At 43.7% G+C, this 12,542-nt stretch overlaps 2 protein-coding genes across 2 annotated transcripts in view; one reads left to right on the forward strand and one right to left on the reverse strand.

Moving 5' to 3' along the window:
• Nucleotides 1-8,860, reverse strand: part of FYB2 (FYN binding protein 2) — a 34,220-nt gene extending 25,360 nt beyond the window's left edge. Inside the window, exon 1 of the mRNA XM_072343621.1 lies at nucleotides 8,703-8,860. The gene's annotated coding sequence lies outside the window, so the exon portion shown is untranslated. The remainder of the gene's footprint in view (nucleotides 1-8,702) is intronic.
• Nucleotides 1-12,542, forward strand: part of C8A (complement C8 alpha chain) — a 32,957-nt gene that overhangs the window by 2,016 nt on the left and 18,399 nt on the right. The window contains exons 3-10 of the mRNA XM_072343622.1: nucleotides 526-670; nucleotides 1,249-1,393; nucleotides 2,514-2,703; nucleotides 3,904-4,104; nucleotides 5,293-5,533; nucleotides 9,336-9,464; nucleotides 10,033-10,190; nucleotides 12,055-12,277. Coding sequence (XP_072199723.1) covers nucleotides 526-670; nucleotides 1,249-1,393; nucleotides 2,514-2,703; nucleotides 3,904-4,104; nucleotides 5,293-5,533; nucleotides 9,336-9,464; nucleotides 10,033-10,190; nucleotides 12,055-12,277 — 1,432 coding nt within the window. The remainder of the gene's footprint in view (nucleotides 1-525; nucleotides 671-1,248; nucleotides 1,394-2,513; nucleotides 2,704-3,903; nucleotides 4,105-5,292; nucleotides 5,534-9,335; nucleotides 9,465-10,032; nucleotides 10,191-12,054; nucleotides 12,278-12,542) is intronic.

Raw genomic sequence — 12,542 nt, forward strand, 5'->3', positions numbered from 1 at the left:
CCTGTAAACTCACCCGCACATGATGAAGGTGCTCCTCTCATAGAGAGGCTCTTGCTTTGGTGTAAACTGGCAATAAGTTTAAGGCAGCAGAGCTGCAGAACACCAAAGCAAAGCAAAAGGTGGAAGAATCAGGCCGGAATATCTGGCCAAGACTTTCTCCCTTTTTAATTTCAGAATTAATTATGGATCCCCTGATCCTTAATGCAAATATGCTAATGAGAAGAAATTAAAAGCAACCTTCATTCATCAACTCCTGTTCTCAGATTTTGATATCGTTTCACATGTCTTCATCATTCAAGTCTTCACTTTCAAATACCTGACATAATTTTGCTTTCTATTGAGTTCATATCCCCATAGTTCTGTTCCCATGCTTATAATCTGGAAATGATAGGGCTCTTCACACCCCCCAGGTTCAAAAGCAGCAATCCTCATTAATAACCTATTAGAAACATCTCAGGATTGGTGCCGTAATTCATATCTGTGTCCATCTGAGGGAAACAAGTTCGGTGTTTCTTTCTTGTGCAGCACCGGCACCGCAAGCTGCTGCAGCCAGCAATGTTTGGGGGGCAGCACTGCAAGGGGCCCCTCTGGGATGAGCAAAGCTGCAGTGCTGGGGAGAGCTGTGCCAGAGCTCCCAACTGTGGGAATGGCTTCCAGTGCAAGGAGAGCGGTGAGTGAACTGGGCTCAAACTCCAGCCAATGATTTTGGGTGGGCAGAGCAGAAATCTGTCCATGTTATGTTTTCACCTTTTACCAGTATTGCCCACTGACCATATCCCTCAGTGCCACATCCCCACAGTTCTTGAACACCTCCAGGGACAGTGACTCCACCACCTCCCTGGGCAGCCTGTGCCAGTGCTGGATTATTCTTTCAGAGAAGTTCTTCCTTTCACCCAACCTGAACCTCCCCAGGCATAACTTAAAGTAATTTCCTCTCATCCTATCAAATACACACCAGCTCTCAGCTAAAGCAGGTCAACAGTGATTCATCCACAGCACCAATTCTCTCCATGACTGCCTCATCAAGGCTCTCATCACCCCGCAAAACAAAAGCTCTTTCAAGATGCAGTTCCTGCAAACATTCATTCTTGAGCTATAATCATTGCTATAAAGCTCCTGATGGAAGAGCGCAGTGTTTACCACGCAGCGTGGCTTCTTGTGGAACTGAAATATAGGTACCAAATAGCAAAGTAAATACAAAAAAGGTTCCTGAAGGTGAAAAACCAATTCTCTCTGTGCACACTCCAGGTCGCTGTATTAAACAGCATCTTGTGTGCAACGGCAATATAGACTGCAGAGATGGGTCTGATGAGAATGACTGTGAAGATGAAGATATTGAAAGCCCCTGTGACAATCTGTTCCCCATCCCAGGGTCTGAAAAAGCAGCACGAGGGTGAGTAATTAATCAATACTCGACTCTAGCAATCAAAACAGAGCTGTTTTCATAAGAAGGGCTATTTAAGCTGATAAGCTGAAATAAGTACTTCCACGCATGAAAAAGTTTTACTCTACTTTGCTATGGAATATAAAGAAATCTAGAATGAATTTTAAGGCAAGTTGTCTATTGTGGCCCTTTTGCCCTAGATCTTGGGTTTTAAGCAGGATGCTACTTAGCACTATGTGGAAAACATGAGCTACAGTATGACAGCATAGCCACCCATTGGGCAATTCTCCAACCTGTTTGATCGGACACTCTGGAGCCAGTGAGAAAAATGCTCAGAGCACAGATGTATCCATCAAAAGTTCTTCATGACCTATGTTAATTTGCACTGAGCACTGCATTTAACACTGCTCTGATTTGTTTCCTCTGCAGAACACACAAAAGCAATAGCACTATCTTGTTCTTATGGATAATTCCCCTGTTGTGAGGAGCAACGCCGCTGCCTAGTCTGAATAATGCTTTCATTTTGAGCCACTGAAATCCCACCTGTTCCTTAATATTCTTAGTAATTCAGAGGGCAGCACTGTGTTGGCTTGGGAGCAGGAAGAGGGAGATGTAAGGAAATAAGTGATTAATTTAGCAAAGCAATAGGAGACTCCAAGTCTGGGGGGGGGGGTGCTAACTCCATTGAAAAAAATAGGACCACTACTAAAGGCAGGAGATTAAATTAAGATAGGTAACAGTTACAGTGATGGGTTACATCCCATACAGTGAAGACAGGGAATATTTTGAGATGCACCAGGCCATGAAATATTCACTAGGACTGGAAGAATCTCAATACTTCTACAACTGCACTCACAGGGATGGACTTTATAACTTAACTGACTTCTCTCTCTAGCATCTGTGTCCAAATCAGTGTCTTGGAAATAAAATGGCTGTTTGCCCCCAGTTAGCTTTGGAAAGAAGAGAGCATAGGAAGTGCAGACTCAGCACTCAGATGATGGTTGTTACTTAAGGTTCAAGTTGGATGTAAGGATGGATACATGTGGCATCACGAGGGCAGAAATAGCGACAGGGTCTGCTGGAGAAAGAAAACAGGAGTTAACTTTCTGAATGGTATTTCTTTCAAAAGATACAACATCCTAACACAAGAGGAGAAAAGGTACATATATGATCCTAAATTTCTGGGAGGCCACTGTGAATCTGTCTACAATGGGGAGTGGAGGGCACTGAGGTATGATGCCGCGTGTGAACGCCTGTACTATGGAGATGATGAGAAGTATTTCCTCAAGCCTTACAACTTCCACATATACCAATTCCTAGTAAGTACTCGGGTGGTCAAATTCAGCAATGTTTCCTCAGCTAAAAAGCCAAACTTACTGTGCACATTATATCAGGAGACAATTCACTACATGTTGTCCTTCAAATTACCTCCCTCCAGCTGCCTCCAAGACAATAGACAACTGGTGATATAAGAGCAGTTTTATGGCACATCAAGGCACTAACGTGCACTATCATCCAGGCATCCCAACTTACAATTCTACTCTAGTCAAAGCCAAGATAATTCTTTTTTCCTCTCTAAATTCTGAGTTTTGCTATTAATGACCAGTATCGCTTGCAGAAGCCACTTACAGAAGCCACTTGCCTCTCCAGGCATGAAGCTGATCATATGTAAAGTGGGAACGATGCTAGCAATTCAATCCTTGGAAGCATTTAAGTCCTTGGAATGGCTAAAAGGGACATAAGTCTGAATTCTGAAGGCAACATTACAGCCACTAGCACAGAGAGAACCACCATATTGGCAATGCTGCCCCCCCTTATCGGCAAGTCCCTCATAGACACTGTCTTCAGAGCCATTGGGGTCTAGGAAGACACTCACAACCATTGGAGATGCCCTTTTTCAGTGTTTGTAATTTATCTGGCTTCTTACAGAGACAGTAAGTGAGCTCAGCAGGGCTGCTGAGTTCCACATGCCAGCAAAGCAGAGCTGTCATGGAAAAGGTCACTTCTCTAAAACACAGGCAGAACAATGTTTATTTTCTAACTTTGCCCCCACAAGTGGCCGTATTACTGCTGCTGAATCTTTTTTTTCCCTAAGTAAATTCCTCCTGAAGCAGGCTGGAGTGAAAGGGGAAAAAAATAATCACTCAAAATCACTCAGAATTTGGTAGAGCTTCAAGGATATAGGAGGGTTTTTGTAATGGGAAGTGTCAAGCTGGCTCGATAGGCATCATTACCAGCTCTGCCTGTTATGGCATTGCCTTTGGTGGTTAAACACAAGCCATTCCCTTGCATGTGGATAGATGAAGCAAGATGTGAGGCTTTATCTGCATTTCCCAAATACTTCCCAACGAAATGGCATGCTGCTGCATTCTTTATTCTGCACTCATTGACAAAGCAGCATTGACACCATCAGGAGCATCACCGGTTTCAAAAGAGGTACGATCAGCAACTTAGATAAACAGGGAAAGATTGAAAAGGGAAATGCATGAGGAAATTAATGTGTGCTCTTTCCACTTTAGGCTCATGCTGATTCTGGATTCATTTCCGAGTTCTATGATGATTCAAAAGATCTGATTGATGCCCTCAAAAGTAGTAAATCCAAAGGAGGAGGCTTTACCATTGGGATTGGGTTTGAAAAGTCAGATTTCAAACTGAACCTCGGCTTCACCTTATCACGTGGCAAAGGATCCCTGAAGAATTTCACAGAATATACTGCAAAGGTAAATCAGCAATGCATACACTCCAGTCATCTCGTCTGTACATTGCATGGTCTGGTTGTAACTTCTGTCTGCTTATTCTCTTAATTGCTTATTTTTTAAGAAACACGTAGCAATTGTACCTTAATTTGTTCACGTAATTGCAAACATATGATCGTTAGTCATCCTGTTTGTTGTTCTTATTATATTTTAGAAAACAGCGAGGGAGGGGAAAATTGAATTACCAAGTACCACGACATGTCATCCCACCCCATCCTGCTTCACAGCTACATTAAGCACATATAAAAAAATACAAGAGATAAGAATGAGGGAGGAGGAAACATCAAGACGTTGGGGAATTATCTCCACTAGAAAATATAGCTTGTTTGTTAATTTGTATTAATTTGCTTTATGATCGGCAAATAGGCTATTCTTGAAGAGAGGTTCACACAACATGATGAGCTTCCAATAATAAGGCTTATTTCTCACAAGTTTTCCCTCATTTTCTTCTAGCTGTGACGCTTTCTTCCCCCGTCTAATAACATGAATGCTAGCATTTCCCACATATACTATGCCTTGTCTCCTCTTCTTTCTTGTCTGCTGATAGCAAACTATAAAGAATAATTATTTTGATAAGTGTTCTGAGTTGAAAAGCCCTTAATCTGCTTGAAATTGGCACCACTAGAGCATTTACTGAGCACTTGTCTAGATTCACTTGCAGCTGAACAATGAGCTGTTATGGGAGGAATCAGTTAAGGGGCTGTTTTCTGTTGCACTGGCATCATGTCTGAGGCAATGATTGGTCTGGAAGAGGAGCTGTGGATATGTTGTTAGATCAGGAAATACTCCCAGCCAGGGTATCCTCCTGTAGTCTCATCAAGCTTGTCAAAAAACAAAAGGCAATAACAAAAATAGAAATAGCAGAAATAAAGGATGAAGAAGAATCTTGTAGAGCTGCTAACTCTAACCACACTTGCACATAATAAAACCCCTAAGGCATCCAAACCATTATACCACCCTCCACCTCACACACCCACACGAGAGACATTAAAAGAAAAATTACCACTGATTTTGTTTAAACTTGGACTGCTTTCAAGCCTGTAACACATACTGACCATCATACCCAGGCTTTACTCTGCAAACTGGAGAACTAGAAGGGACCTTCTCTCCCCCAACCACGAATACTGACTGTCAGCTCCTCTCTACTTGCAGAATGTTGGATTCATTAGAATCGCGACCAAGGTGCAGACGGCCCGTTTCAAGATGAGAAGGAACAACATTGTTTTGAATGAAGACATGCTCGTCTCTCTGCAGGAGCTTCCAGATACATACAACTATGGCATGTATGCCAAATTCATCAATGACTATGGCACCCATTTCATGACATCTGGCACTATGGGAGGCGACCTTGAGTACATCCTCGTTGTTAACAAAGAGGAAATGAGACGACAAGGTTAGAATGACACAAGCTTTCTGAGCTCTGCTCACAGCTTTCTGCTCTAAACCAATTATTTGACAACCTGGAGATCACAGAACAGGTCCAGTCCACCATCTGATGGCTCGTGGGTGGGTGGATGCTTATCAGCAGCCAGCTTGGAAAAGAGAGCCTATTTCTCATCACAAAATAGGCATACATCCTCCAAAAATCCCCCAAATGCAGCAGGGCTGGTGTGTGAGTACCCACATGTTCTTTACAAGATGCTACTTAATGCATAGCAGAGGAGGAGCTTTACTGTCACAAAAAGCTTTTCTTGATATTATTTTAGAAGAATCTGGGTAAAGTTTTTAGTTTAATAAGGAATCGGAGTACCCTTTTCTCTCTTTCTCCAGTGTCACTTCCTAGTCTTCTTGAAACTTCTCCTGTTGCTTATGGTCTTAATTCTGGCCACCTTATGTATACTCAATGACTGCAAACTCATAGGAAGTAAAGGATAAGAGCTCACTCACAGTTTTGCATCCTAAAAATGAGGGCTTCAATCTTCTGTAATTGGAAATAGCTCACTGTGTTTGGCAATACCTCAGCCATCTTACTCTGACTAGTGTCATAGCCAAAGACTACCAGAGCTCTGCTAGCTGCAGTTCTCAACATTTTAGAGCATCTGAGGCTGGAAAGCTGTACCTGTGAATCTCAGTTATATGAAAAATCCACTACAGATACCTAGAGTGCAGAAATAGCCTCTACCAGAGAGCCAAAGCATACATGGTCCTGTAGAGTACACTAAACAAATGGCCAACTTTTGCAAAGGTGTCAATTGTGCAACAGATGAATTTTATCTAAGTATCATCACTGTCCTCTGCTGAGGGTACCTGCGCCCCTATGGACGTTCAGGTCAAAATTGTGACCTTGGTCAGCAGGTGCAAATTGCTGAAATTACATCAGTTTCCATGGTTCTGCTCTCCAGCCTGAAATGATCTGGGTACCATCAGCACTAGAATAACTACATACTGCATAGAGAGCATGGACCATGCCATTTTCCTGCAAGAAATTACCTATTTAGAGATTTTTCTCTAAATTCCTCAACTGGCAATGTTTGGAAACATGATGATGCCTCTTCAAATCTTTTATTCACTCTGAAGAGTGAGCGATGTAGAAGTGAACACAATCTTGGCAAGCAAGTCTTCAGGAAACAGATTGCCAAATCCAGAGGAAGAATTAATCAAGCACATGTGGATGGAGGCTATTATTTTACTTTATCTTGTGCTTATTATGTATCTGAGGAGTATATTTATTGCTACAAGATGCCCTCTTTTAGGGAAGAAGGATGCTGAAGTTCAGCAAAAGACAAAAATGTTCCCCAGTAGAGATGTAATTTTCATTCTAATGGGGCACATTTGTGTAATTTCCATATAACTCAGATTCTGCTAGAAAGGCCACATTTATCAAGCCAACAGTGCTCTGCATCACATGATGTAGACCCAGAAGGACCACCTGCTGTGGCTGATAAGCCACTGTGCAAAGCCATGAGGAAAAAAACTGCCTTTCCATTGGCAATCACCACCATGCTTGCTTGAAGGCTGTATTTGCAAGAGGATTTAGTCACCTCCCCTGAGGGATGGTCAGGATCAGGATATAAGCTCTCAAATCTTGAAAACCAGGGCTTCCAAAAATGAGTTTGAAGCTGAGTTCCCGTAGGGCTGAGCAGCACAACTCCTGCTTTAGATCCACCCATGCATCCCGAGAATCTGGCTAACCTAGGAAGCTACACGTTAAATGCTTTGGAAGAGGAAATGGTCCTCTTGTTTTCATAGACCGATGACTGAGCCAGCCACATCCAGGAAATAAAATCCCTAGGCTGCACTCTGCCTAAATGAGAGATACCTGGTGGTCACTGAGCCAACTAGATCTAGGCATGTGCAAGATTTCAAGCACTTGAGAAACCTGAATTTTGATAACGAAGTCACCTTCTGAATTAAGACACCCACTAACAGACTGCAACCAACTCATGCAGAGCTCAGGACTGCAGTTTTGCAGCCAGACCCATCGTTAGCTTTCAGGCTGTAAGGGCTTCCTTCTATGAACATGGTCATGAGTGAACTAAACAAATGCATATGTCTGAACGAGGTTCCTTGTTGCTCTGCCATCAATATTTGTCATTACTTCCTTAAAAATAGATTGTTATGACTCTATTATTTAGCTGAAAATAGCGTAATGTGTTCCCACATTACAAGAACCTTTATGGGAGAAACATTACGCACAGAGTCAATTAGAAAGAGTCATCAGATATTCTGATTAATTCAAAACACAGCAGTAAATCTTGAGCACATTCAACTATTGCAAATTACAGAACATAAAAAACTACCCGGGCTCCTCCCTCAAGTGCCAATAATTTCTGTGACCGCCCTTTGCAACGATAACCACTTTGCACTTATCAAAACCCGATCTTGCTGCAACCAATAGCAAATTGCATTGGCAGACCCTTGTTGAACATAATGTACTCAAGAGGAAACAAAGCAAATCAATTAACCGGGGCATTCCTCAAGCTTAATTTTACAGCCCTCCAACACTAAGATGAGCAATCACTCACGGTGCTTTGGGTGAGTGAACTTTACCTATTGCATTTACAACTGTTGAACGCTTTACTACAAGTAACTGAGCGCTATCCATTTGATCTTCCTCAAGGGCTCCATTTTGCATGGAGATGTAATTCCCTATGAAGCCTTCAGAGTGCTTCACAGGAATATCACTTCAGGCATAGGACTTCCTAGGTGCCCTTCCTAGGGCACTGAGCACATACACAAAGCCACTGAGCAACCCCGTACCCTGCAAAACTCCAGCCCACCTCCCCAGCAACACATATGGGAGGGAAGAAGAACACAGCAGCTTATATGCAAGTTTTAAAGGCAAGAAAGGCAATGTGCTGCTCCCTCGTACAAGGCAAGCTCAGTGCTTCGGGTCAGGCTCAACTGGAGCTTCAACCATTAAGCTACTAGGCCACAATGCACAAATCCTGCCAAGAAGAACTGGATGAACTAAAGCATCATGAAAGTTACCTTTTGCTTACAATACCCATATTAATTGAAATCAAAAGATTTCTTAACTATTCCAAAAGACAGCCTTACATTTGCAGCAGACTGAAGCAAGCACATAAAACTATACCACATGAAATATGCACGTTGCTTACCTTAGTGAAACCACCTCATTAGTCTGCTTCTCCCTTCTGCAGTCACTTCATGGGTCTCCAGTTACATATTTGGGTGATGTATGTGGCAGCACTAGTAACAGCAGCACGCAGTAAGGCTTTCACTGCTTTCAGCAGACACAGCTTTGACAAGTGGCTGCTGAAGGTGCTGCTTATACATTGGTCAGACTCTTAGTTTGGGAAATTTAGCAACGATCTATTGATTTCAGCTGCTGTTCCCAGTGTTACTCTATTTATAAGTTAGTCTGTGGGAGAGGAAAAAAAAAACCAACACAACACAAACAGAAACCACAAAATCTTTTCCATTTTAAATAAATAGGCCCAAGAAGGAAATTCGTGCTTGAAGCCTTGTGTTCAGGGATTCTATTTCTTTTAACAAGAAGGAAACCACTTACTAATAACCACACCTGATGTGGCCAAATACACCCCAATAAATGTTTGGCTTTGCCACTGCAAGGCTAAAGGCTGTTCTCAGCCTGGAATAAGCCTGTGAGTAACAGGCAATGCAATTAGTTGACTATTTTCCTCATTGACATGAAAGACAGAAGTAGGAAAATGAAAACCTTCCACTCAGTACTAACTGCTGCATTTACTGTTTGCATTGTTGCTTCACAGACATCAGCTATGAAGAAGTAACCACCTGTTTTGGCCTCTCACTGGGCATTTCAGACACAACGCCTACGTTGCAGTGGGAAGTATCCGTGTCACTCTCTGACTGTGAAAAGAAACAGCTTCTGAATGCTGGTATGGTGATGGGGAATAGTTGTCTGCTAAGATAAAGCCCACAGCTCCATTCCTTTGTCACTGGGCCTGTGAGTTAAGGGAGGGTTATACAAGATATAGAAGGTGTTCTGGTGCCATCCCCAAACACGGCTCAGACTCAAGGTGGAACAAAAGCATATTTGGGTCCCACTGTCCAGGAATGGGTGTCTCTTGAAAGAAATTGAAATAGTAGCATCTGGACAGAAATGTAAGTAGAATGAATGGATGACTGGAGAGCTCCAGTCCCTTCAGCTGCCTCAGGGTGGGCAGCAATGAACCACGGAGACATAAAGATCCAAGCCCCTATGCCAAACACTCCCTTGGAAGTGCCCCGTGGCTCCAGTCCCTCTGTAGATGTACCACTTGACACCAGTATGGAGCAAACATGCAGGAGAATTGGTTGTGACCCATGGGGTCGATGCCAGATCAGAGATGGTTATCTACTGAAAAAGTCAAAGCTGATCATAACAAGCAGAAAACCCCACTGATAAACAGGAGTACGTATTGTAGATGTGGTAACTAAATATATGTGTGTTAGCTGACTTCTCAGATGCTGGGAGCAACAGTCCAATTGTGGAAGATATCATTGTCCGGATTAAGGGTGGAGATACCTCTTACAGTGCACGGCCCTTAAGCAGTTGGGATAGCAACACGTATCGGCGCTGGGGAAGGTCATTAAAATATAATCCAGCTGTTATTGATTTTGAGGTAAGCCTTTCTGCAGCTGAAGAAACTCTGCCATTATAACGAATGAAAGTGTAGCCGAGCAAATCATTTCGTATTTTTATTGTGATCCCATCACAGAACAAGATTAAATGTAATGGGCCACTGATCTAGTAACCTCTTATTCATTTCACAATGGGGAGTTCATCTCCCGCTGGCAGCATCAGCAGGGAGGGAGACAAGGAGCTTAATGCTGGATTAGTGCCAAGTTAAGTTTGTCGTGTGTCCCCAAACAGCTTCCCAATGAGTGGCTCTCCATGGTTGCATCCACCCCTATTATTCTCCCTAATGCTTCTGGCCTCCTGTATAGGCAGGATATTCATGGACAACACTTCGCATTCCGCCTGCTTCAGAGCCACGGTGGTTCTAGATAACCTCTGCACATCACTGTGGGTATTGCTATGGGTGCTTCCAGGAGTTAGAGCAGGGAAAACCACTTTCTCAGGGGTCCTCATGCTCTGCAGGGAGGGTTCATGGCCATAACTTCTCATCCCATAGAAGAAAGGACAGCAGGAAGGCCAAACAGTAAAAGAGAATTTGGTACATGGAGCTGGGAATTATCTGCATTGCTGTAAGGGGAAGTGGGAATCTGCAAATCCTTCTGGGCCATCTAAAGAACAAGTGCTTTCAGCCACATCTGAATGCATGCTTCAGGTTATTCACCTTTCTTTCACCTACTCCCATCAATTCTGGGCAAAACTTATTGCGGTTTTCCAGTAAAACACACGCTGACCTCTCTGGTGGCTGCTTTCATAGCTCAGCCATCGTTGTGCAACCAGCAGTGGTCTGTGCTGCCAATAAGTGCCTATGTCCACTACAACACAAATTATCTGTAGCTTGCGCTCATTTGTTAAACAAGTTTGTACTTATTTGACAAAGAGCTCTTCCCAAAGCCTTTCTGATCCTCCTCGCCCTGTGTGCCTTGTGCAATGAGATGATACGCAGGACTTTCCTGGACCGGCACCAACTAGTTCTCAGCCAGATGCATGCTAGGCATATATATGTATGTGTCCTTCAATCAGCCTTGAGCTGGCTTCTCTATAGTTCCCTTTTGTTACTGGTGAAACTGGAAAGGCTGAGATTTTTCATGGATCCATTTTCTAAAACACACCCCAAACTGCCCCCAGACTCAGGGCATTTCAGAAGACACAAGCCTGCTGCCATTGGGCTAATCCCATCAGTCCTATGGAGTAGACTCAAAGCAGAAGGTGGGTTACAACTACAGCTGCCTACATCCAGATACTTTGATGAATCATACACAAGAACTGCACTTTGCTACTGGAAATACAAAAGCTTGCTATGCTTTTAAAAAGCTGCAGATGGCTTAGCATTATTTCACAGTATCAAAGACCAAGATGCAGGCAGCTAAAATTCTTCACACCGTGCATTTACTGGATCATTCATGATCTGGTCACTGTTTATGACAGGTCAGTGTTTAGTTTTGATGATACCCGCTGTCTGAAGCTCTCACCTAAATGTTTTGGTTCAAAAAAGCAAAAGGTGTGCAAGAACCTGACATTGTGGCAGCAGCAAGAAATCAATCAAACAATGGGCTTACTGGGGTGTTCTGATTTATCATTTGGATCCACATTGAAAAAAGCAAAGCATGTCTGGAGAAGCCATTCCCACACAGACCTCTAAGACGGGGAAGAGTTTTGGACCAGTGGTTTCTCACTGGGCTCTATCAGTGCTGGTAGCATTTGCATCACATCCATGCAGCTGTCAAGGAAGACAAATGAGGGTTTTCTCAGCCTTGTCTCTACCCAGCAATCTCCCTGCTCTCTGCAGCACCTGAGCTCATGCCTAGCTGAAATCCTCAACCTCCATTCTTAATCTCCACCCTATGCAGCTGCAACCTATCTATGAAATCCTTCCCAGAAGTGATGCTGGCAACATGAAAACCAAACAGCAGCACCTGAAGCAGGCTTTGGATGAGTACCTGCTGGAGTTCAATGCCTGTCGCTGTGGGCCATGCCAGCACAACAGTGAGCCTGTCCTCGTGGGATATGAGTGCTCATGCCAGTGCCGGTCTGGATACAGTGGCCCTGCCTGTGAGCGGAGCCAACACCAAGGTGAGGTCCCAGTGTGCTCCCATAGAGGGGACAGGGCTGTCTGTGCACGTGATAAATCAATACAGCATCACAGAATATCCTGAGTTGGGGAGAATATCCCACAAAGACCACCGAGCCCAAATCCTGGCTCCACATGGGACCACCCGAACCCTATGGCCGAGAGGGGTGTCCCAGCACTCCCTGAGCTCTGGCAGCTTGGGGCAGTGCCTTTCCCTCCTCGCCCCCACCCAGCCCACCTTTGACACAGCTCCATGCTATTCCCTTG

This window comes from Excalfactoria chinensis, chromosome 8 (genome assembly GCF_039878825.1).
Source record: "Excalfactoria chinensis isolate bCotChi1 chromosome 8, bCotChi1.hap2, whole genome shotgun sequence".
Classification (NCBI taxonomy): Eukaryota; Metazoa; Chordata; class Aves; order Galliformes; family Phasianidae; genus Excalfactoria; species Excalfactoria chinensis.